General features: G+C 40.7%; 1 protein-coding gene and 1 long non-coding RNA gene across 2 annotated transcripts in view; one reads left to right on the forward strand and one right to left on the reverse strand.

The window, feature by feature from the left end:
• The window catches only part of LOC144327532 (uncharacterized), a 48,207-nt gene that overhangs the window by 18,142 nt on the left and 4,873 nt on the right, over nt 1–25,192 (forward strand). The window contains exons 2-3 of the long non-coding RNA XR_013392641.1: nt 3,289–3,386; nt 3,961–4,030. This is a non-coding gene — a long non-coding RNA (uncharacterized LOC144327532). The remainder of the gene's footprint in view (nt 1–3,288; nt 3,387–3,960; nt 4,031–25,192) is intronic.
• CLCN4 (chloride voltage-gated channel 4) overlaps nt 16,974–25,192 on the reverse strand; it is a 31,282-nt gene continuing 23,063 nt past the window's right edge. Inside the window, exon 12 of the mRNA XM_028727708.2 lies at nt 16,974–22,247. Within this exon, the coding sequence (XP_028583541.2) occupies nt 22,157–22,247 (91 nt within the window). The 3' untranslated portion in view covers nt 16,974–22,156. The remainder of the gene's footprint in view (nt 22,248–25,192) is intronic.

Consider the following 25,192-nt stretch of genomic DNA (forward strand, 5'->3'; position numbering starts at 1 on the left):
AGACTTCCTCATTGGCCACCGCGGAAAGAGGTTCAGATGCTCAATAGGCCCATCTGCCATAGCCAACAGTGGGACAGCATTTCTTTCGCTGATTGTACTACAGTGAGATGGTTAAGACCAACTATGGACTGACCCATCCTGAAGGTCTGCTGGTAGAGCATGTCAATAGGAGGTCTGTGCAAGTGTGGTGCTGAGATCTCCTTAAACTTGACAGCCTTTCGGTAGATGACCTACCTAGTTACGCTTTTACACCTGGAAGTGCATTGCAATAAATAATAATAATAATAATAATAATAATAATAATAATAATAATATAGCAATAATATTATGAGAAGCAGCCATGGGTGCCTGTCATTTTCTGAAAAATCCTTCCAAGCCTTTCATATCCAAGACTGCCTTTGTGTTATCATTTGTGTTAATCAGCTTTCTCCTTTCAGGTACAGCTCAATTTATTGCCTTCTCAGTCCATCCCAGGCATCTGATGAAGTCAGCTATTTCCAAAAAGCTTGTGACACAATAAACCTGATAAATCCAGACAGAAGAATATTGTACCCAAGATTCACCCTCTGCATGGCGGGACAGTACAATGCAGCTTTTCACACTGCCCACCAGGCCTGCCTCAATATTGCTAGACATCCACACATGATATCTTCTCCCAGCCAGCTCTGAGAAATGTGATTGGTATTCCACACACATTGGACGTTACAGGCAAATGCCCTGTTCAAACATTATGCCCACATGTAGATGCCCAGCGGTCTCTGTGTGCCACTGGGTAGGTGGGCGGATCCTGCTTTCCTACCACATGTAGTGAGGCAAAATTGCCTTCAGTCAGGGCCACAAAACTCTATTTAATTTTCTGATGCTGCAGATAAGCACAACTGCTCTTCTGGAATCTAAGCAGTCTGAATGTGATCTGCTCTAGTCCTTAAAATATAATACAGTGGTACCTCGGGTTAAAGACACTTCAGGTTACAGACGCTTCAGGTTACAGACTCCGCTAACCCAGAAATAGTACCTCGGATTAAGAACTTTGCTTCAGGATAAGAACAGAAATCCCGTGGCGGCGTGGCAGCAGCGGGAGGCCCCATTAGCTAAAGTGGTGCTTCAGGTTAAGAACAGTTTCAGGTTAAGAACGGACCTCCAGAACAAATTAAGCTCTTGACGCGATGTACCCCTGTAATTGTTGGCAGGAAATTATGTCACATTTAGAGTTTGGGGTTAAATAAATTAGAGGTTGCTAATCTGGCGACACCAACAGGACATGCTTTCTTTTAGAGACAAGTTGAACCTGATTGGGATCAGTGGATCTAGCTTTCTTTGTCCACTTAAGCGCACATAGTTTAATGTATAGTTTCTCAAAAAGTAATGAGGCATACCAAGTATCTGGGTTTAATTATTGATCCCACTTAGTGATGTAAATGAATTACATGGGGTTTTTTTCAGAATTTTTAGAATTCATACCAGAATGCTTAAATTCAGTGGCAAATGCTTCGGAAACATTCTGCCAGAACTGCGCAATGTTTTGCCAATTCTTGTACTCCAGATCATGCTTCTGAACTTGCTTTCCATAGAGAATTTAGACATTAAGAATTTCAGGCTGATAAACCGTGGGCTTTTGCCCTGCCCTGCCTCTCCTCATATGCATGATTTCAGTGCTTCTATCCTGGCTTGTTGAAACCACCATTTCCTCTGAGCTTGGTCCACACCAAGATTCAATCTCTGCTTATTAGGGATATGGAAGATCAGCAGGAAAAGAAAAATTAAATCAGGGTTTCCCAGTTTGGATGCCACAAGAAACTGTGGTTGAGCAAGCCAAGATAGTGAGGCACGTGCGAAGGAGTGGAGGAGCAAGGAGGGAGTCCATGGTCACAGGGCTCATTCTAGTTCTAATCATGGTTTCTTAGTCCAAGATTGTTGCAAGTGAATCAGGCCACTTTGTGTTAAGTATCACTGCCTGAGAAAAGCCTAAACAAAACTCAAATAGTACTAACAAAGAATAAAACCCCATTTAAAATGTTCCTGTTTTCTTCAGGCAACATTAGTGCCATATGGTTCTCAGAAGATTCCACTTCAAGTAAACAACTTTGCTCTCCTTCTCAAAAAGAACACAAGCCTGTTTATCTCCTGAGTTGTCCTATTCGATAGCTTTTCTTTTTCTACAGTCTCTCTGTTCATAATCTGGAATGTATCTCCTTTTAATGGGGCCACCAGGTAGGAAGCGCACACTAAACACTACGTGTCTCCTTTCAGCCTATTTGATGTCAAGCCTACCGAGTTCAATGATGTACACAAATGACTCCATATCAAAAGATAAGACCTCCTCCTCCTCAGAGACTGTGGGCAGCTCAGAGCTTAATTGCCTTGCCCAGTGAGGAGCTTTCGTTCCTTTCCTCCTCCGTCACGTATGTGCTGTGGCTAATTGCAAGCTTTTAGGATGGGGGCAATCATTTCTAAGCCTCATCTTGAGCTCGTTACGAAGGCCCTTATGTCCTGCCTTTTCACATAAATACAGAGTGTTTACGTGCCATTCATCTACAGAAGAGGACTTGTATCAAGGGAGATGGTAGCCCTTGAAGATATTTATTTTAATACACTGGCCTTTCACTTTTGAAGATTAGAGATTTCTCTCATGAGGCAGAAAGCCCCCATAGTGAAATTCAAACACACTTGGAAATCTGGTTCATTTGTATTCATTAAATTGCATATATTTAATGCCCCCCCCTCTCTCACACACACACACATAATTTAACTTCATTTTTAAAAATCATTTTTCTATTACAAAAATACACATTACCAGCCTCTAATCTGATGTGCTTCAAAAGTCGGCACAGTGTAGTGATGGACTTGGACTGATGACACACTTGGTTCCAACTGGGCCATCATGAAGCTAACTAAGAAACCTTGGGACAGTCAGTCACACAATCTCAGCCTAATCTACATCGCAAGGCTGTTGTGAGGATTAAAATGAGGTAGCCTAAATCCTTGCCAGCCTAAACTCTTCAGAGGAGGAGTGATATACATTTGTGGAATAAATATAACCACCTGTTTCCGAATTATTTCGCAGGCATTGGAAGGCGATTACATTTTGGTGCTCTTTCTGAACATCTTAGTGGACACACATTTTATTTTATTTTTAACATAGAAAACTATTGAATTCAGTGCAATTCTGATAAGCTACCATGGGATCACCTTCAACTGAAGTGCATGGGGGAAAACACGTGCCAGGGTAAAGCTCAGGCTTGCTGGTAATTTTGAAGGAAAGGACCTTACAAATGTTTTCCAATTCAGTTTGCAGGACATCCCAGGCATGGCTGAGGAGAACTCCTGTCTGAATCACTGGCCAGTTGCTGCCAGTCAGTGGAAACAATACTGCACTAGATGGGCAGGTAACCAGACTCATTTATAGGTCAGCTTTCTGTATTCCAGTTAATTACTATTCATTGTTTATTTATTATTTATTGCTGTATTGTTTTTTAATTGTAAATAAACACATATAGCATTTTCCCCTACTCAGTACAGTTAACTGTCTAGTATAGAATCTGAAACGTACCATTTTACTTTCAATGAAAGTTACCCTGTCTTAAAATCTGCTTTTATTAATGTTCTTCCATGGTTATGGGTGCATAAAAGCAGTTAATGTGTTACATATGGGAACTTAAGGCATTAACTCCTCTCGTCCATATTGAGACAATCTAATATTTATTTGCAGGGGAAATTACATAAAATGTAAAGGGCAGTAGTACTAATTTTCCTTGTGTGGCATTTAAAAACAACAACAACGCAGAAATGATGCATTTCAGGCATTAAAGCCAATAAATTTCTTTAATGCCATTAGCTTAAATAAATGTAATAAAAACTGTCATAAAGCAAACGGATGCAGTACACCTCAGGGAATGATACTTTAATTGTCATAAAACTGTCGTCCAGATGAAGTGGCTAGCATAATACTTATCTCCACAGGTTCTAATGCTGTTCTAGTGAATTGTGGTAGAAACCAGGCCACTTCCTCTTCACTGATGGTTCCGAACAAGTAAGCAATCCATTTTGGAAGTGTCCTGCTATGGGGCGGGGAAGGCGGTTGCTAAATGCGGTTAAGTGCAGCTTTAGAGGTCACACAAAAGCCTAACTTCTATCACTCTTAATTGAATTTTCCCTAAATGCTGCATTCTGGACACAGCCCCCCAGGCTGCGCAAGACGTCCTGAAAGAAAAAGGTTTTAATTTGCTTTCAAATACGGCGACCTGGCCGAGTGAGCTTGTGTACCAAGCGAAGTCGCATCTTTCATAACATGCAAACTGCAGCAACTCATCAAATTTATGAAATGTTTCTCAACGTTCTCAGAGCACCTCAGTATCTTTTGGGCTTTCTGTGCCCAGCTTCAAGGGACAAGGCAGAAAGTATTCCAGACTTTTTTAAGACAAGTGTTAACTTGTCTTATACGTAACTAAACTTGTCATACTTTGATTCAGTTTAATTAAGAGCCAAACTACAGATTACCTACAGGTTATGCCTAGCTTGCAGCTATTTCTTTGGGTTTTTTGTGTTCAATCTCGGGTGGGGGGGGTGGTCTTGATTCTGATTTGGACAGCAGCATGCACACAGCTATGAGGCTTAGAAAACAAGTTCCCATTGACACCAGTGTGTTTATATCACATTGCCTAGGGAACAACTTGCACCTTAATATCAGCAAGACAAAGGAGGTGGTGTTGGACTTTCGGAGGAAGAGAGGAGAACTAGCCCTGCTGTACATCAGGGTGGGCTGTGTGGAGACAGTCTCTTCCTTTAAATTCCTAGGAGTTTATCTCAGTGAAGACCTTACTTGGAAAATCAATGCAACCCAGGTGGTTAAGAAAGCCCAACAGAGACTCCATCTCCTCAGAGTATTGTGAAAGAACAATGTCAATTAACATTTGATGATCTCCCTCTACCGGTCCACAATAGAAAGTGTCCTTTCATACTGCATCACGGTGTGGTACGCTGCTTTGACATCAACGGATAGGAAGTGCCTACAGAGGGTGATGAATACAGCACAAGATATTATAGGGTGTCCCATGAATCCGCTGGATGACATCGCGGAAGAACGCTGCCTCAGGAGAGTGAGGAAAATTCTCAGGGATGATTCACACCCTGGCCAGCACTTTCTTGATCTCCTGCCCTTGGGCAGAAGATATAGAAGCATGATTAGTCACACCAACAGGGTAAAGAACAGCTTCTATCCGTGGGCTGTTAGGCTGCTGAATGAAAAGATAACAACAGGGCAACTGACTTTTGGGTTTGGTGGGTGTGCGTCAGTAAACGAGGGGAATTAAGACTAAGAAAGCTGAGTGGGGGGTGCTCGTGTAATCTCACTGTATACAAGTTGTATAAGTGACAATAAAGTATTTCAATTTCAATAAATGATCTCTTCTTTGGAATGCTGCAAATTATATTGATATATAGATATTAGATTTCATCCAAAGCTGCATGAGAAGCGTTCCGCTCATGCAATAGGACTTCCCCTGCTTAACTCTCGACATGCCGCCTCCCATAATTTACTCCACAGGGTCTCCCAAGGTCTGTTTCATGAGCAGAAGAGCAATACTGCATAAAACCCATTGTTATAGAAATAACACTTTGCTATCATTTGATGACAATGACTTGAGAATGCAAGGACACCGTGTTCACAATGTCACCAGTATTTGCGAGTTAGATTATGACACAAAACAGAATAAGTAATAAGTACTATTTTAAGATGTCCATTTTAAATTGAAGAAATAGGTAGGATAAAAAAGAAACGAACCCTTTCTATAGTATTAATAATTTTTAAATACTCAAGGGTAAATCTTATATATTAAAATGTGAAAAGGATTGCAGCAGACACCCCTAATAGAAATATGGAGTTCTGTTTGCCAAAGGATCAAGATTTATAGTGTGTTTTGATTTTAAAGCAACCTGTGTAAAAATTGTCGTATTGTGTTAGTTGAAGCATTACAGCAGTGCAGTCCTATGGATGCAAAAATAAGTCCCATTCTGTTAAATGTGACTTCTTCTCAGGTGGGGATGGAAGAGAAATTCCATGGAAATTCCATGGAAAATTTTAATGCAAAACTACCTAATGCAAACTTCCCAAAGCTATACAGAAACTGAAATCCAGCTTCTTCTTTGAAATTTGCAATTCTCTGGATTTTGCAGTGCAGTTCTCCAACCGCAAAAAAATGTTTACAAGCAGGAGTGCCAACTTGGCTCCACCGAAATTTGTGGGCGCCTGGCCACTTCATGGGAAATTTTGTGTGTGCTTGGGCACCCAGGGAGTTGGCACCTATGTTTACAAACATGCATATATAAGAGGATACTGTATAAAATCCATATATTCATGAAAATAATATACAACGTGCATTATATTGGGGAAATTTGTTTGGAAAAATGTGTCTGTTAGGAGAAATGCACACTATAATGCTGACAAATTTTTAGAAAAATGCTATTTATCCATCTTGACAATGCTGAGAGTGGCAAATGTTGGTTTGGAAACAGCATAAGGGTTGGCAAACCTTTTTTTTATTATTTCTTGTGACAATATTTAAAAAGGAATTTTTAAAAATGGTAATTAACACTGGGAACCTATGGAACAAGTGGGAACAGCAACTAATTGTATGCAGAGTTCCAGCCAACCAGTAATAACCCTTTCCATTCCCCTCCAAACTGTTTTCCATTATTCACCCCAACACACCAACATTCAACTCCATAGCCACTGGGCACCTTTAGTCTTTATTATTACAAACAAACACTGTGGAGAGAGAGAGAGAGAGAGAGAGAGAGAGAGGGAGGGAGAGAGAGAGAGGCACATATATTTTCCCTAGACTGGGGAAGACATGTTTTCCCCCCAGCTCTTGCCCCCGTTTTCTTTATCCCTGGAAGATGATTAACTCTTCAGGATGCCTATCATCAAATTGCATTGGTCCAAAGGGGATTCTTATGCTCGCAGGCATCTGGCATCAGCTGAGAGTTTAATCTTTGTGCATTGACTGTCACGCTAGCACTGGAAGAGGACTTCAGGCTTCAAGCCGTGATAGCCCTCTTTGAAAGGAGCTCACCAGCTGTCAGTGAGAATTTTTAAAACATCCCTGCTACAATAGCCTTCCAGGCACTGATGGGCAATGTTGAAACAAGGCTTCATATGGTGCGGAGGTCATCAAGCGAGAGGGGATTTGCAGCAATGTAACGGGAAAATGTTACATAAACAAAAGATCATTCTAAGATGGACTTTATTGATCTGCTGCCCTAGCTGAAGCCAAGAGGAGAGAACACCATCCATCCAATTCTGCCTCCACAAAAAAAAAAAAAAAAAAAAATATTTTGGATGTAACTCTCAAACTTTTCATTTTCATGTAGTCAGGAGAGTATTAGATTAGTTTAATTAGTAACATTTAATGCATGGTCACGATTACTCCTATACAGATGGTTCACAATTTTGGTTCAAGAGTATATGTCAGGGGATCCACTAGACTCCTTAAAATCCCATGTTTTGTTTAGAAACCAGTGTGTCTAGTGCTCATGAATGCTGAACAAAGTTACTGAAAGCGAGATTAATCAGAAAAAATCCTGTTTATTTCAATCAACTTCAAAAGGTAGGGGTAGGTAAAGGACCCCTGGATGGTTAAGTCCAGTCAGATGTGACTATGGGGTTGCAGCGCTCATGTTGCCAAGGAAGCCAGCGTTCGTTCACCTACAGCTTTCTGGGTCTTGTGGCCAGCATGACTAAACGGCTACTGGTACAACAGAACACTGTGACAGAAGCCAGAGCGCATGGAAACACCGTTTACCTTCCCGCCGCAGTGGTACCTATTTATCTACTTGCACTGGCGTGCTTTTAAACTGCTAGGTTGGCAGGAGCTGGGACAGAGCAATGGAAGCTCACCCCGTCATGGGGATTTAAGCTGCCAACTTTCTGATTGGCAAGCTGAAGAGGCTCGGTGGTTTAGACCACAGCGTCACCTGCATCTGCACACAGTTTTAAAAATGTAGTAGCCTATTTATTTGTTTGTTTGTTTGTTTAATGAAAGTATTTATATCCCACCAGTTCATACAATAAAATATGATGATGAAGAACAGGCTTCCTCAACCTCGGCCCTCCAGATGTTGTGAGACTACAATTCCCATCATCCCTGACCACTGGTCCTGCTAGCTAGGGATTATGGGAGTAGTAGGCCAGAAACATCTGGCCGAGTTTGAGGAAGCCTGATGTAGAACTATATACAGTGGTACCTCGGGTTACATACGCTTCAGGTTACACACTCCGCTAACCCAGAAATAGTACCTCGGGTTAAGAACTTTGCTTCAGGATGAAAACAGAAATCGTGCTCCGGCGGCGCAGCAGCAGCAGGAGGCCCCATTAGCAAAAGTGGTGCTTCAGGTTAAGAACAGTTTCAGGTTAAGAACGGACCTCTGGAACGAATTAAGTACTTAACCTGAGGTACCACTGTATAGGATAAAATATAGAACACTATGAAATGTGTGTGTGTGTGTGTGTGTGTGTGTGTGTGTGTGTGTGTAAAATTAAAGTGGCTTATTAAAAAAATTAAAGTTACATAGCCCTGTCTACATTAAAAGGTCTTCAGAAGACACCTGATGAACCTCCATTGGGAAAGCATTCTACAGAATGGGATGGACAACACTAAACACCCAACTTCCAATGGTGCTCAGCTGAGCTCTGTAACATGGGGAACAACTAGCAGCCCCCCTCCAGATAACCTGTGACTAAGCTGGGATATAACAACTCAGACTGTACGTAAGGTGTACTGGACCCAAGTCCTATGTTTAGTTAGGAAACATATGACACCTGTTGAGAAGACAGATGTCAGCTACCCAGATACTGGTAGCTCAGTACTGAAAGAGACAAGACACTAAATCTTTAGGGGAATAGGAAAAAGATATTTGGCATGGAGTATTAAGGCAGAAAATATTCTATTATAAGACACTTTGGAAAGGCATTGCAATGAGCGGGGGGGGGGGGACCATTAAATTGTTGATGTAAACATATCCCATTCTGGATTTTTTTAAAAAAATTATATATAAATATTGGAAAGGGAGTCCTGGAAGTAATATAGATTATAATGAAGAACATAAAAGCTATTATTATTCTAACAAACAAACAAGTACAACTGGAACATTTAATTACTGAAACAATTGTGGAATTATAAAAATGTATAGCTGCACAAAGAAAACAAGCTTTAATCTACTCTCTTTAAAAAACCAACTCTTAAAAAGGAGAGACAGAGGGACAATGTAAAGGTCTCGCCCAAAGTAGCCATCTTAAGCCTTTATAAGGATGTCTAAGTCAATGGCACCATTTTGAATTGTATCCAGAAACAGACCAGGTGCCTGTGTAGCTACCCCCAAACCAATATAATTTATGTTCCATTCTCTCAATCTCTGCGATTCATCGGAAGCTAGCTTCTATATTTTAAAACTGCATTTTCCATTCAAAGGGAGCCTCACACAGAGTACAATCCAGTAAACTAAATGCTACCATAATAGGAGAATATGCAAGAAATGTTTTGTTTTGTTTCAATACTTAATTCACTGTTATAATTAAAACATATTCATTTATTTTGTTCCCAATGTTTAAAAACCGTGTTCATTTCATTATATATTCATGAGACTTACCTTCATTTCACTAGCCCCACGTGTTTTCCTTGTCTTGCATTCCTCCAGCCCTTTTCTATCTTCGCTGTGAGTTCTGCAATATCTGCTCTCTGCCTTTGCTGGCGTTTTCCCACCTGACCTGGGAGAGCGAGGCCCTGACTGACAAGCCAGTGGGTGGCAGTGAGGAGGATGGGAACCCATTGAAGTCTTCAAGGGGCCCCCAAAGTATTAAGCAGCACAACTGATCACTTCAACTTGAATTTGTAGGGTGTGACTGCACTTCCACTTCTCACACATCCTTACTAGGTTTGGGAGAGTTACTGTTTTACATGCGTAGGACTAGAGAGCTTTCCTGGTTTTCCTCTCTAATGCCAGAGTTGGATGAGAGCCCCAGATGCGCAGCAGCAGACAGCACGACAACACTGAAGGATCACTGCCCAGTTTGCTGCGGAGGTTGCAGCAGCGGAGAGTGTGGTATGGCAGCAGCCCTCCCAACATGAACATCACTGTTCAGGCCTGGAGTAAAGCAGGGCAATGGGAAGATCAGGGCAGCACTGACGGGAGTGGTGGATTGGCTCCGCCGGTGCCTCCATGCAGGCCTGATCTCACAGGCTCCCTTCTTCTCCCAAGCCCCATCCATGTAAGCTGCTACCCTGTGCCCCTGGTTTACCTGCTGGCAAGTCCTGCTGGCATACACAGTATGTCAAGTCCCAAGTTCAACTGTCAGGAAGCATGGTCCAAGGTCAATCCACATAAGCCAAGTCCAAAAGTCAGGCAACACAGTTCAGAGTCAAACCCAAAGCACAGTCCCGTAGAAGTTCCTGGAGTATCCAAGCAAAGCACCTCAGCTTTGCTCTCCTTCCCTCTCTTGAGTCTTGATTGTAGCATCTGGGCTTGATGAGGCATGTGACCCTCACCTGTACTAAGCCTAATCAAGCTGAGGAATCACATACCTCTTCCCTGAGGTAACAAGACCCACCTGGGCTGTGGGCCCTTGCCTGACTCGGCCTGTTGTTTCTTCAGCTTGTAAACCGCTTTGTGTGTATAGAAAGGCAGCATACAAATTAAAAGTGAAATGAAATAAAGTGGCTTTATATGTCAGTGAGATGACCACATAGGTGGTCCTCATCAGTGACTGATTGCCACAAGCTGAATGGGTACTCCTGTTCCAGGAAAAACTTGTCCTAAGCACAAGTTTTGCACATATTACAACATCAAATCAAGGCTTCTCCACAGCTTTTCTGGGCAATCTAGAAACACTCAAAAAGTTTTGATGAGAATGCATCCGTTGCAGATTAAAAGCTACAGAAACAATTAGGTAGCCAGGTCCATATTGTTCTAGGATTTTGGTTCTCTCTGTGTGTGTGTCTCTCTCTCTGCTGTATTTTCCAGACAGGATATGTAGTCTAAAAGGCCAGGCCCATTTGTGCTTCTCCTTATTCCTCAAAAGAACCAAAGCACTTTATCCAGCCATCCCATTTCCTCTGTCATGCTCACAGTAAAATGAAGAGACATCATACCCAAAAGTAATTTGTAATTACAACTTCATACTTCAAATGGTTGATAAATGTCATCTACTGTGACAATGTCATCTGCTACAAAATTAATAGTGTGTGCATAATTTGATAGCATTCTAGGACTGTTATACTGAGTATTTGAATGCCATCTAGTGGTCTCAAACGGCGATAGTCTTCTGGTTAGTGGACATCCATGTACATGCTGCAGTTCTCAGTAATGTGCAATATGAATTTTCCATATAAATTAAATGTTCCACCGAGTGTTGCTTTAATTACATATCATCTCAGATAGCGTGTTTCTCACTGAGCATGTTTTATTGCATCTGCATATAAACAGAGTACTAAATTACAAATAGCTGTTCTACCATCTGAAAGTGCCATATTTTTCATCATTATTCAAGCATGAAACTGCTGATTTAGAAGCAATTCTATTCATTTGGAGATTAATAAGGGATGTGGTTTCCTATTGGTGTTAATCAGCTCAACAATGCTAACACCACTGTGGCCATCATCAAATTCTGCTGTTGTGGTTAGTGTGCTTATTTTCCGTGCATTTAACCTTCAATTGAATTGTCACACACACTGTTTTCCTCTTCAGGACATCTATTTACTTACTTACTTATTTACAGTGGTACCTCGGGTTACATATGCTTCAGGTTACAGATTCTGCTAACCCAGAAATAGTGCTTCAGGTTAAAAACTTTGCTTCAGGATGAGAACAGAAATTGTGCGGTGGCAGCGCAGCAGCAGCGGGAGGCCCCATTAGGTAAAGTGGTGCTTCAGGTTAAGAACGGTTTCAGGTTAAGAACGGACCTTCGGAACGAATTAAGTACTTAACCCGAGGTACCACTGTATTTCAGAGTTCTTATACCCTGGCAATGCTTAGCCTAAACTCGAAACAGCATCAACACTGTCAGGTTTCAAAGGTCTGAACAGATGTAAATATATTTTCACCTGTTGCATAAATATAGATAATGTTAAGCAGAGTGGGTGTGGGGAGGATTTGGCCCTTAAGATGCTGCCGAATTACAACTCCCATCAAACATTATCAATGCCAAAAAATGGCGGGAGTTGTCATCAAGAAGGTCAAGAACTCTTTTGTGATTTTTCATTGGTCCTAGACAACGCATTGGATTATTGCAGCTGAGTTTAACAAAGGTTTGTTTTAATTTGTCCGCAGGGCCAACAGCACTTGGTTAGCTGCAACAATATGTTTGGGCTCCATTGTTGTGGTTTAAAGGTGGCTTGTAGAGGGAAATAAACGGACAACTGTTCCTGGCACAGCTGTGTTTGTATGTAGAGCAGCACACTGTGAGTCACTGTCTTGCTGCTCTCCCACAGGAATGCCATTGTTAGCAGAGAAGGAAGCTGAGTCACCAAAGAAACACTTAAAAGGTTGTTCTGATGGGACTAAATTATGGCACACAGAAGTACTGCCGTTCCCTTGTATTTATTATTGTTCCTATTGAATACAAACAGGAATTAGCAAACCATCCTAAAGCCTGGCCCCCTTCAAAATGGATTTGTATTCGAAACACAATGACCATCGCGTTCCTACTTTCCTGCCATGCTCAAAAATGGAAACTGGGCTTGACTTTGTCTATGAACTTTAATCACAGAATTAGGCCCTGTGAATTAGGCAACTTTCACTCTGACACGTCACGAAGGGAAATGTTGTATCCCCATGTGCTTCTTTTCTTGCGACTCCCTCAGGAGGTTGTGGACTCTCCTTCATTGGAAGTTTTTAGGCAGAGGTTGGATGGTCACCTGTCATGGATGCTTTAGCTGAGATTGCTGGGTTGCAAGGGGTTGGGCTAGATGACCCTCGGGGTCCCTTGCAACTCTATAATTCTATAATACCCTTTGAAAACAGGAAAAAAATCTGAGGGAACTCAGAATGCATACCAGCTTTTTTCTTGATGCCCCATTGTTCAGGGGCTTTTTTTTTTTCATTGCATGAAGTTTAGCCTCTTAAAACAAGTGTGGAGGGCAAGCAAGCATTCATACTTGAAAAAGGAGGTATCAGAATAAAAGTCAGTTGCATGTTCGAGATAATCTGTGCTTTCAGGGATGGTGCTGCTGCATTGTGCTGTGTTTTCATTTTATTTATCCATTTGAAGATGGGTACAATCGTCCCTTCAACATGTAAACCAAATTTTATCCTTAGATTCTGGTGTTATTGCATCCAACAAACAGATCATTTAAACCAAAGTCCTCAATTTCCTTGGCCATTGATAAACTTGTGCCATGAAAATAAAAGGGCTACAGCAGTGATGGGGAACCTGTGGAGCTTCAGGTGTTGCTGAACTACAATTCCCATCAACATTAGCCAGCATAGCTAATGGCCAGGAATCATGGGAGATGTAGTTCAGCAACATCTGGAGGGTCACAGGTGAGTCATCATTGGACTATAACCAGAAGGCCACCAAAAGGGCTCTTTCATTAATTTTTTAATCGATCACAAAGACATTTCGAAGCAATAGTCTATACTTTTGAGGCCTAGAACTAGGTTGCTATTTTCTACATAGATAAAGATAAATGGAAAGAAGTAATACAAACGTCCAAACTGTTTCATTGGTTTCTGGAAGGAAGTGGAAGGAAGATGAGAGCTTCTGGGTTGCTGGCAGCAATAAGTGTCCCTATACGTTCCAGCTTCTTTAGGTTTGCTGCACATTATTAACCAAAGTCAGGAAAAGAAATCAGAGTAAAAGAAAAAAACCAAACATGATTGTGTCATGCCAGCTGCCTGGAGTGTGCTTTATGGAAACGGTAAACTTCAGGTTAGGAAGACACGCAAGTATTCTGGTTGCTTGGTTACACAGACAGGCTGTTGTTTGTTTTGAATGCTCAGACTACCTATCCTACATGCTTTTTCAGGTAAAAAAACAATTAAGAATGAGGAACTGTCAAAGGAAAGGCTCGCCAATTCAAAAATCTTCATCTAGTCACTATACTGTGTCAATTTTGCCTGTGGAGGTAGCTTGGGCAAAAACAAGCCCCATGTGAAAAACTCAAGTTAGCTTGTCAGAGAAAATGCTAGTTGAAGAATTTTGTGTGGTATGGTAAGTTTCCCACATGCAAAAGCATATTGGTTTTGAATATTATAATGGTGCCTGCCTGCCCACCCAGTCCCATAAGACTCCTGCAAAGAATTTTGCTGGCTGCAGTTCCACTCACTGTATGCAATCCTGCCCACACTTACCTCGGAGTAAGTCCCATTGACTATAGTGGAATTTACTTCTGAGAAATGAGAAATGGAATTGTGCAGACAGAATTAGCGTTCTCAGGAGAGAAATGCCATTTTAGTCATGGGACGTACTGAAAAAGATCAGCCATTTTGTTATCTTGCATGGACCTAAGCCTCAGAAAGGCCTTCTCCATTTTTTAAAAAAACTAGCTTTTTGAACAATATAAATAAAAAGGTCATCTCCCCTTCCTCTGGCTTTCTTTTGTAAACCACATGGATTTGTCACCTAAGTGAAAGAGCCTGGGAGAGGGGAACACCCTTTTCCTGTGGCTGAGCTCAGAATTATGAAATACCAACATGTTCAACCCAAACCCCTCAGTAACTTAAATTATTTGAACTCGCTGCATTCCATGGCAGTTTGTTCCACCCACTAATTCTCACCGCCTTGTCCCTGAATGCATTACTTAACCACTCAGAAATCACTTCAAGTTATGTCACAACCTCAGCATTCGGGTATCACGGCCTTCCCAATTAGCACGCTGACCCATATTGGCAAGTCTTTGTGGAATGATATATTCATAACAGGAACACTGTGAAGCATCAAACAGCCAAGGAAACATGAATTATTGCTCTGGTCATATTGCATTCCCACCCACTCTTCTCCCCAGATATCTCACCCTGCTGTAAGAATTTAATATTCCCATTTTGATGCACTATGGGGGACACATTCCTCATAATGGAACTCACCAGCAAACAATGTAAATATGAAAACCAGTGGGGGGGGGGGAGGAGGTGTTGCTTGATGGTGGGTGATGGCAATACATATTTGACAGAAGCGAGTGATTCCCGGCACTTAGAAGAATTGATTGTAACCTATTTAGCAGTCTGGAGAAAGAGTACTTAGTTGCTTCTCTCTCACTTTTTCTCTCTCTCTCCTGAGCTTTCAGCCAACTCTGCTTGGATTAAGACAGGCTACTTAATCTTTAAAATATGTGTTTCCATAACAAAGGACAGATCATGCATAAATTCTTCATATGGCCGTGCAAGCCAGAGATGGAGAGCAGGGCCTATTGGAAACACACATACCCAGGGTGCTGTGTGTGCTAACATTGTTTTGTTCTTTCTGAAAAGCAGCCTGTTGACAGGGCTGCCACAAAAAGCTACCCAATTAACCGCTTCTGGCCTGGGAAGAACTAACAGCAGTGTTATTTCTCTCTCCTTCCTTCCTTCCTTCCTTCCTTCCGCCTTTAGTCATGGCTGGGAAGCAGTAGTAGTTCTGGGCGGTGCAGGGGAGAATGAGTGGAGAAAGAGTGGGCTAAAAATAAAAATGAAAAAGCCTTCTGTTTAGGGTTGTTCGAATCTCTGTTTGCTAATGCCATCCAAAATGCAGATCTAGTGATTGTATGCTTCTGAGGGATAGTCTAACCATAGGAAGCAAATGATTTATGTTAATAATTCTGCGCCATCAGAGTTACACTTTGAACTGGATTAGTCCCCTGGCTGAAAGATTAACCACTTCCTGTTCTGAAGAGAAATAAATGAGGCTATGCTAGAATTTAGATGAGAATCCTCATTGCTCTACTTTCAGAGTGGGAAGAGGCAAAGGAGTCGTACATGAAAGGGATAGAAAGGTGAGAAGTATGGGGGGGGGGACAGAAGAGTCACAGGGAGCACCAGGGTCATCTAGTCCAACCGCCTGCAAGGCAGGAAGCTTTCACCCAATATGAGGCTCGAACCCACAACTCTCATATTAAGAGTCTCATGCTCTACCAAGCTGAGCTGAAGAGCACTTTGTTCCAGAGTAAATGGGTAAGGATACAGCAGCTTTTTGTCTCTTTCCCTGCTCTAGAACCGGGCTTGACTGGATACCCCGAGTGGCCATAGTACATTAAAAGGAACTAACAACACAATTTAGATCTAGGTTTTTCTCCTAGTGGAATTTTAGAAGCTATTGCTCATGGGCTTAGAGGCACTGTTCAGTGCAGGAGCCTCAGGTTCAGGTAGGAAAGGCATTCATCTTTTCACCTGCCAATGACATGTGGCTATCTTTTGCTCATAGTGAACTTTTGAAGCAGGACAATGTGATGAAATGTCTCATCCAGCACAGACCGTAAGACTAGTTATTAATCCTTAACTATTTTAAATTGCTTATGGCATGCCAGGCCAAAATTCTTACTTACATTCTAAGGAACTTAGTTCCTACATTCTAAGGGAACGTCGCAGATATTTTTTACTTTGCTTTCTTCTCATTATAAAGAACTCTCAAGTGCAGGCAGCAAAATTAAGAAATGAGGCCACACCCTAATGATTCCCCCCACCCATATTGTTTTACTGGAAAATGACAGTCTTATTTAAAACATTTTTAATTATTATTTTTGCTTACAAATGGTGTGGTGCTTAATATCTCTTGGGGTACATTTGACCACAAAGCCAGATTGAGGCAGGATTTTTTTCCCATGCTGATTTTCACAATTTCTTCTATTAAAAATATTACTTTTATTATGCTGCTATTCTAATAAATAAATTTGTGTAATACATTATTTATTCCTATGTTTTTTGTCACTTCGTGGGAAAGTAAAATCTTATGCTTTATCAGTTAGGTACATACAAAGCATGCATAGCACAAAACTGCGTACCAACCATTCATCAATCATTATCAAATGTTTATTCACCCGTTTGATCTGACATAATCTCATTTCCATGTATTAAAAATCATGTAATGTACTGCATTGGCATAAGTTAAATACACCTTTCCTGATCAATCTCAAAATTAAGTCAACCGTGCTCAGTGACAACACAATTTTTGATCCTCAGAATCAATTAAATAACAAGGGAGTTGGATCAATATATTATTGAGTCCTTCCAGTAATTATTGAGCTCTGCTGTGCAATAATATACAGACAGAAAAATAACACTAGCTGATAATTGTGTAAATATTTGCTTAGCCAGCAAATATTCATTGACCAACATGGCTAATGTTGATAATCTTTAAATCACTTTTATCTGCATGCAAAAATAAGGGCAGTGAGAGCACAGGCCAGAGTCACATGTCATTACAGACTTCCATTCTTTGCCTGTGACTGGGTGGGGAAATTCCCCAAATACCGTATTTTTCGCTCTATAGGACGCACCGGACGATAAGACGCAACTAGTTTGGGGGGGAGGAAACAAGAAGAAAAAAATTCTGAACCCCAGAAGCCAGAACAGCAAGAGGGATCTGGCTTCTGGGATAGCCTCTTGCTGTTCTGGCTTCAGGGACAGCCTTTGAAGCCTCCGCAGAACAGCAGGGTGAAGGCATCCCGCTGCCCTGCGGAGGCTTTGCGCAGCCATCCCCAAGCTAGAACAGCGAGACGGAGCACTGCGCAGCGCTCCGTCTCCCTGTTCTGGCTTTGGGCTTAGCCGTGCAGCCTCCATTCGCTCCATAAGACGCACACACATTTTCCCTTACTTTTTAGAAGGAAAAAAGTGTGTCTTATAGAGCGAAAAATACGGTAATAAGTCCTTTGACACACAAGGCTCTGGATTGTTAAGAGGCTGGATTATTATTATTTTTAATGCTTTCATCTGTCTCTGGGTAATTTGATTAGACACATATTATCAACTGATAGATTAATTTCAACTGGATTTTTCTCCGCATAACTCTCCACTGTGAATTTTCCCCCCCATATGAAATTCGTGGGCAGAAAACTTCATAGTGGCGCTATGTCAAGCAAACATGTTTGATTTCTGTATCCAATGACAGAATTAGCAACTGATGCGCACAGATACCAATGATCTTACTGTACAATTATCTGACATGTGATAATATAGCACTGTGGTTTTCAAATTCTCAGGGAACATTTTCTACCTTATCCTGTCTGACAAAAACGCATTGCATATCTGCCACACAACTTTGGTACATTACAAAAGCGTCTAGGCCAGATTGAAGGGATTCAGGAGTTCATCAGCCCCCAACAATCCTTTGTAGTGTGCAATTCGTAAAAGATGAGTAGTGGTTGGCCAGCTATCTCCTAGGAGAGCCTGTCTGTTATTGTTGATCTTCAGGTTCCCCTTATACCCTTCCTTACCTGCAAAAGAGGATTGAAAACCACTTGATGGCTGCAATCATATTTATCATTTGACAGCCTTTGAATGCAGCGGCATTTTTAATCTCACAGGGTTAACTATGAGATAATGTTCAATGGTAATTTGTATTTAACAGTTGTCCATTTACAAATCATATTTGACATTTCTCAGTGTCAAAAAAGCCAAAAAATCTCTGGTATTTATATTCAACTTCTGAAGATAAGAAATTTCAGACTTGAAAATGTCATACTATTATGAATGGCATAAGTGAAAGGGGAAAAGGCAAATTTAAAATACTTACAAATATTAATTTCACTTGGCGGATGCAGATTTTTTAAATAAGGTCTCATCATCTGCAAAAAAGGGATGATCTTTGTGCTTAAAGATGGAAAATGTTATTTGCTTCTAGATACAATTTATTTTCTTACTCCCTAATGTATAAAGTAGATTACACATACATCCCGAATTAAAATTTATTTTCCTCCCTATATTTCAAGGAAAGGAGACCTGTACAGAGGATAAATAGTTCTCAATAGCCAGACCAAAAATTACAGATAAAGTCAGAGAGGAAGTAGATCATTTGACTCTCTATTCAAAATTTAGTTGCTGAGTAGTAAAAATACAAGAATTCCAAAATAAAGTGGCATTAATTTGTGTTCCCTTTTTAAGATGCTGCATTTTATTGCTATTAGTAATTTTGTGCAAGCCACTTTATTATTTTATTTTTAAAAGAGCAACCCATAAATGAAATGAAATAATATTTATGCACACCTGGTATAACATGAGGCAATTTCAACAGTTAATATATATTAACCAAGAGACGTAAAATGTATCTACATAAAAATGTACACCTCTTTGTTAATAAGCATGTACCAAATTCTTCTGTGTGGACCTCTTGCGAGTACATGCAAGTTTTACCTGCACATGTAAACTAGCAAATAGACATTTCAGTGAGTCCTTTTCTCTTGTGTTTGGAATTCAGAAATGCAAAACTATGTTCTGAGAAAGAGCTGCTCTGAAACAGGTAAAGATGCCTCCCAAAGTTACAGAGAAAAACAATCTTGCGGCCCGTGCACACCCTTAATAAATAAATAGTGTTATGGTGCTTGTAGTAATTTAATTGTGAGCTAGAAAACTGAGATTTTTCAAGCGACCCACATCATCGCCACTGCCTTGACTATTATATCATACCTCACTCTTGCAAGCTATACTTTGAAACAATGTGCTTATCAGATCGACCTGAGCATCAGATTTCCTCTTCCTATACTTAATGTCTGGGGCTGTTCCACAATATGATATTTAATTATCCGTATTTGGTTCCATGCGCTGCTCAGAACGATCAGTTTGGCTTTTGGAAAACTTAACTCTGTGTGTGTGTGTTTTTATACAATTTATGGCCCATGGCTAACTTGGCTACCTAATAAAGGCTTGGACTTTAGTCTTGTTTCATACTTCTAGAGCATGGTTCTTGTGACTGCCATGCACTGATGTTTCTTAAATGCCACCTCCATGCTGTTACAAGCAATTTAATCTCCATGTCATGAACACTGCAGTAAGGTAATTGCTAGGCATAGCCCACAGCACATCCACAAATGCAGTAGATGCCATATAAATGCATTGTTCAACCATCCACAAACAATTTAAACTAAAGCACTCATTTATGTTGATGGAATTACAGGCCAAGGAGTCCACATTTACCAATTTGCAAAGCTGTCCTGTAGTGTCTCTACTTCCCCAAGTATGTAGAGTTCTGAAAGACATTTTGGTATCTCACATTCTTCTAGTACAAGGCTATCCAACAATGGTGATCTTCTGGTGTCATAGACTACAACTCCCATCATCCCTTACCACTGGCTGTGCTGGCTGGAGCTGATGGGAGTCATAATCCAGCAACATCTGAAAGGCACCGTTTTGCTACCTCTGTTCCAGTAGTAAACAATATCAGCCAAAGAAGCCATAATAAAACGAGAACTGAATATCACAAAACATTTTTCTACCTTTCTTTGAAGAGATAAAACTTTCCCCATGACTCTTGTGCCCAAGAAGATGCAGAGATTATCTTTGCTGTAACAAACATCACAGGTGTCAGAACCTTCAAGTCTGCGAAAAGAACTTCCAACTGGAGGAAGAAGAAATTAGCTAGAACTGGTACAGAAGTGCATTCATTATACAGAAAACATGGTTTACAAAGTATTTTACACTGCAAAAAATTACTGTGGCATAAACCCAAAAATGATGCAATATTTGCATAGAGAAGTAATAAATATTAACAACTTTGCTGTGCATTAGGAAGGATAAAAAAAAATCCTATTGATAAAAATACTGAAGCTCATTTCCAATTATCTTTCATGACCGAGTGATGTGCCTATGGTTCAACTTTTACATGTCATGAGCCTGAAAAAAACTGTGATAAAATCTCCAGGATGTAGTCAATTGCAGATTTTACCACTGTGGAAACAGTGGCCCAGTTTGCATGGTTTAGCATTACATAAATAAACTCATGCACTCTCCTCTCTTCCTCCTGCATAGCCAAGATGAGGGCTTGGGCAGTGTTTAGTTCTGCTTACATAAAAGTCCTTGCTTGCAGTTGCATATGAATCAGAGGTCATGGTTTGTTTTTTTTCAAAAGCAACTTCTGGTTAATGTAAAAGCCAGGTTGCTTTAAAACTGACCACAGTTACTTGTAAATCATGATCTCTGGTTTATGCAAACTGGGATTCTGTAAGAGAAGCATCACCCAAGTCATATTCTTGCTCATTCCAGCCTGCGCATGCAGTGTTAAACCAAAGTTTAGCATTACATGCAAATGCAGTCAATGAGAAGAAATATTCACCATGTAAAAATGACTGTCAGAAGTCACATCATGGCAATTTCATCACCTCAAAAATGAACGTGAGAATTTAGGTTGGATAAAACTTAGTAAACGAAGCCAGTTTTACAATGCTGAAAGTCAACTGAAGCACAGCTTTAAATCTACTTTGTCTATCTACAAAAATAGGCAAAAGCAATACATTTCTTCATAAAATTATACATTTCCTGAAAATACTTTAGCATAATCCATTAACAAATAAGTGCTAAACTTAGGAGAGAAAAACATGTCTAGCACACAGTTGTTCTGAACACAACGTTTTTGCATTTGTCTTAATACTGTATTTATAAATATGCTTGCTATTTTTCTACATCACCCTATCGAGTTGGTGGCATTCCTCCATGCTTCCCATTCCTTGTCAACACAAACCATTTCACACCTATGCATGCACCAACCAAGCAGTTATAAGTACCTTGGTTGCTACTTATATGTAATTCTGTAGGATCAAACCTCTTGGTGACTTCCTCCCCACCCTCCCCTCCCACAAACTATATCACAGCACTCACATTTTGACTCAAGGCTGATCACGCAGTAGAGTTTCTCTCCCCCCATCAGAGTTTACGTGCAAAGGGGACAGGGAAAACAACTAGGTGATGATGGCTCCTGAGGAAACTACCATGGAAGGGAAGAATTGGAAACTCACCATGGGAATAAACGTTCCCATGACAAGAGTAGCATTTAGCCCAAGCCCATCTGCAGGTGCATAGCATTTCCAAACTCTAACGTTGCATTCGCTCCCCCCGTCAGCATTTTCCTTTGGTTCTGCCCTGGATATGATTCCATCTTATTTAAATCTCATTTTAACAAAACAAAACAAAACAAAAATGAAGTACTGTACAAAATCCACATCTATTAGTCCAGTAAAGTTCCCTTGAAAGCCTGTCCTCTGGGATCAGCCTAGTTAAACATGATGGATTCAGGGTCCTGATTAGCCATTTGAGCCATATGCCTTAACACGTCCTTTTTTGTTATGATGCCCAGAAGCCTCCTAGAGAAGAAGAGAAGGAAAGAAACAGAAAAGGTCATTAATCATGAGTCTGTCTCATCTGCTTCTCACATTCTGCTGCAGGCAGAACTTCACTACAAAGAAACAGAGCAATTTTTTAAAAACCAGAAAATTGGAATATTAAAATTTTTTGTTTCCCACTAATGAATACACAGATTGTTCAAGAAAACTCACAATACAATACAATACAATACAATAAAATACAATACAATACAATACAAAATACACATAACCATACTTTTACTTTGGGTTTTTCCCACCACCACATTTAGCAAAATGATAAATCTGCCGTATTTCCTCTAGCTGCATTCCTGAATGTATGCTAGGTAAGGCTGATCCTTGGGCAAGTAAGAACTTATGCCACTTGACATCATCTCTCAAACCTCTTTCTGGAATAGTTTCTGGCCTGTAGGCCACAGCAAGCTGAGCTCAGCCCAAGCCAGACCACAAGGAGATGGATGCATACAAGAATCTCAAATGACTTGCAGCCTAAGGCCTTTGAACTGTGACCTGAACCAAGTATCGATGGGCATCTTAAATGAAAGATTTCTTGAAGGCAACTGGATTTTATCCCCCACAACCCCCTGAAAAAAACTGATGCAATCTCTCAAGGATTATTCCATTTCACTGTTTGTACACAACCATATACGAGTGTATTCATGTTTCAGCTGTAGGCTGCCATGTCAGTTGCAGAAATGTAAACAGCACAATAGCTTGTAGGCAATAACAAAACAGGAGAGTCATTCCATATAATCATTCAGAAACTTACTCCAACAGGAAAAATATTTTAAATCAATGCTGATTTATAAACAGTTTACTGCTGGAAATAGTATTTCCTTGTAGGTTAACTGCCAAATTTCGAACGTAGATCAAATTGTCAATTTTTAGACAACCTACCAATAATCGACAAAGGAAAGTTAAAGATTTCTACCTTTCTATTCAAGAAGACGGGGAAATGTAATAAGAAATATCTCCCACAAATATTGCGACTTGGATACAACGGTCAGCTTTCATACACAATGTCTGGGAAATGGCTCTCAAAAAAAATCACAGTGCCTTATTTAACAGGATACGGCAATAATAGCTCTCTGAATTTACTGACACATTTGGTCATATGCGCACCATATATTTAAAGCACATTATAGCAATTTAGCACGGGGAATTTTCCCCAAAGGATCCTGGGAACTGCAGTTTTTTGGGGTGGGTGGGTGTGTTTTAAATTTTGAGAGTATTTGACTTCCCCACCTGTCTGGAAAGCAGACAAGAGTTTGGTTCTTGATAAGTGAAGTTGACACACTAGCAGTTTTAAGGCAAAAATCCAGTGAATTCCTCAAGAACCAGAGAGTTTCCACTGTATCAGAAAAGTATGAGCTGTTGGGTTTAGAAGTCACTCTTCAATACCACCTTGCCTTCTACTTCAACTGTGAAATGAGCACTCAAAGCACCCAACCTTGAAAATGTTCTTTATAGCCAGGTACATCAGTTGTTCCACCACTGAAGCTTGGCCTGTGTCGTGACTTCAGACTGTTTAGAATCCAATTTGAGCTTCTGAGGGACATACTCTGCATTCCTCGCAAGGTCACGGTTTCACTCGAGTTAGCTTCTGTCTCTTATTTTTAATTCCTCACCTTCCTGTAGGCTCCTAAGTCATGTGCACTTTCCGTTCGTGGAAAAACAAACCTCCGCTGCTTAATTCCCTTCATTTGTCATTCAGTTCAGGATTTTCATAAGCACTTTAGGCGCAGTTAAATCTAGCTAGAAGCTCAACACACAAGCAAAACATTTGCTAACAATGACATTCTGCTGGCACTCCTCCCCAGCAGCAAAATATTTGGCAGTCATGCTGTCTATAGCCACAGTTTAATTACATGCATTATGAATGCTGCTCTCGTCAGGAGAGAGAGGGGTACACAACTATGAGCTTAAAGGAAAAATATTTTCAAAGTGATAAAGAATCTTTGGTAACCTGTCAGACCCAAATTTGTATATTACCAGCACCTGCTCTTGCCTGTTCTCCCTTCCAAGAACATGCAAGTGGAAACCTCCATGCTAATACCTGTTCACTTAGGAGGCCCCACTTAAAATGTTTTATCTCAGTCAAATAAAGAAAAATGGAAGTTGCATTGGCACAGGAGTCCCAGTTCACGTTATCAGAAGTCTGTGGTGCAAAAGCTGGGGTGTCCACCCATTTCTCTATCTCACAAGGGCTGCCGATGCTGAAAATATTATAGACTGGAAGGTCTCTTGCACTCTGAATCTGGTTCTAACACCACTGGCTCCCAATATGTTTCTGAGTACAATTCAAAGTGTTGGTGCTGACCTTTAAAGCCCTAAACGGCCTCGGCCCAGTATACTGTACCTGAAGGAGTGTCTCCACCCCCATCGTTCAGCCCAGACACTGAGGTCCAGCTTCGAAGGCCTTCTGGCAATTCCCTCCCTGCAAGAAGTGAGGTTACAGGGAACCAGGCAGAGGGCCTTCTCGGTAGTGGCGCCTGCCCTGTGGAACGCCCTCCCAGCAGATGTCAAGGCAATAAACAACTATCTGACTTTAAGAAGACATCTGAGGGCAGACCTGTTTAGGGAAATTTTTTATGTTTGATGTTTTATTGTGTTTTTAATATTCTGTTGGGATTCATCCAGAGTGGCTGGGGAGGTCCAGCCAGATGGGCGGGGTATAAGTAATTTATCATTATCATCATCATCATCATTATGTTCACCTTCCATATGGATTAATTAACTGTTCCATAATTATTATTTTTTAAGAAGTATCATTGTATTACAATTATAGCAGGTCACAGGTTGTTCTTGTTTTCATTCCCATATAAATGTATTCACTTCTGCATCCCTCCATATCCCCAACCTTTGTTTCTAGAAGTAGGTTTGGAAACAAGTGACATTTGTTTCAGACTCCTGATTTTCCTTCAGCT

This window comes from Podarcis muralis, chromosome 4, assembly GCF_964188315.1.
Source record: "Podarcis muralis chromosome 4, rPodMur119.hap1.1, whole genome shotgun sequence".
Lineage (NCBI taxonomy): Eukaryota > Metazoa > Chordata > Lepidosauria > Squamata > Lacertidae > Podarcis > Podarcis muralis.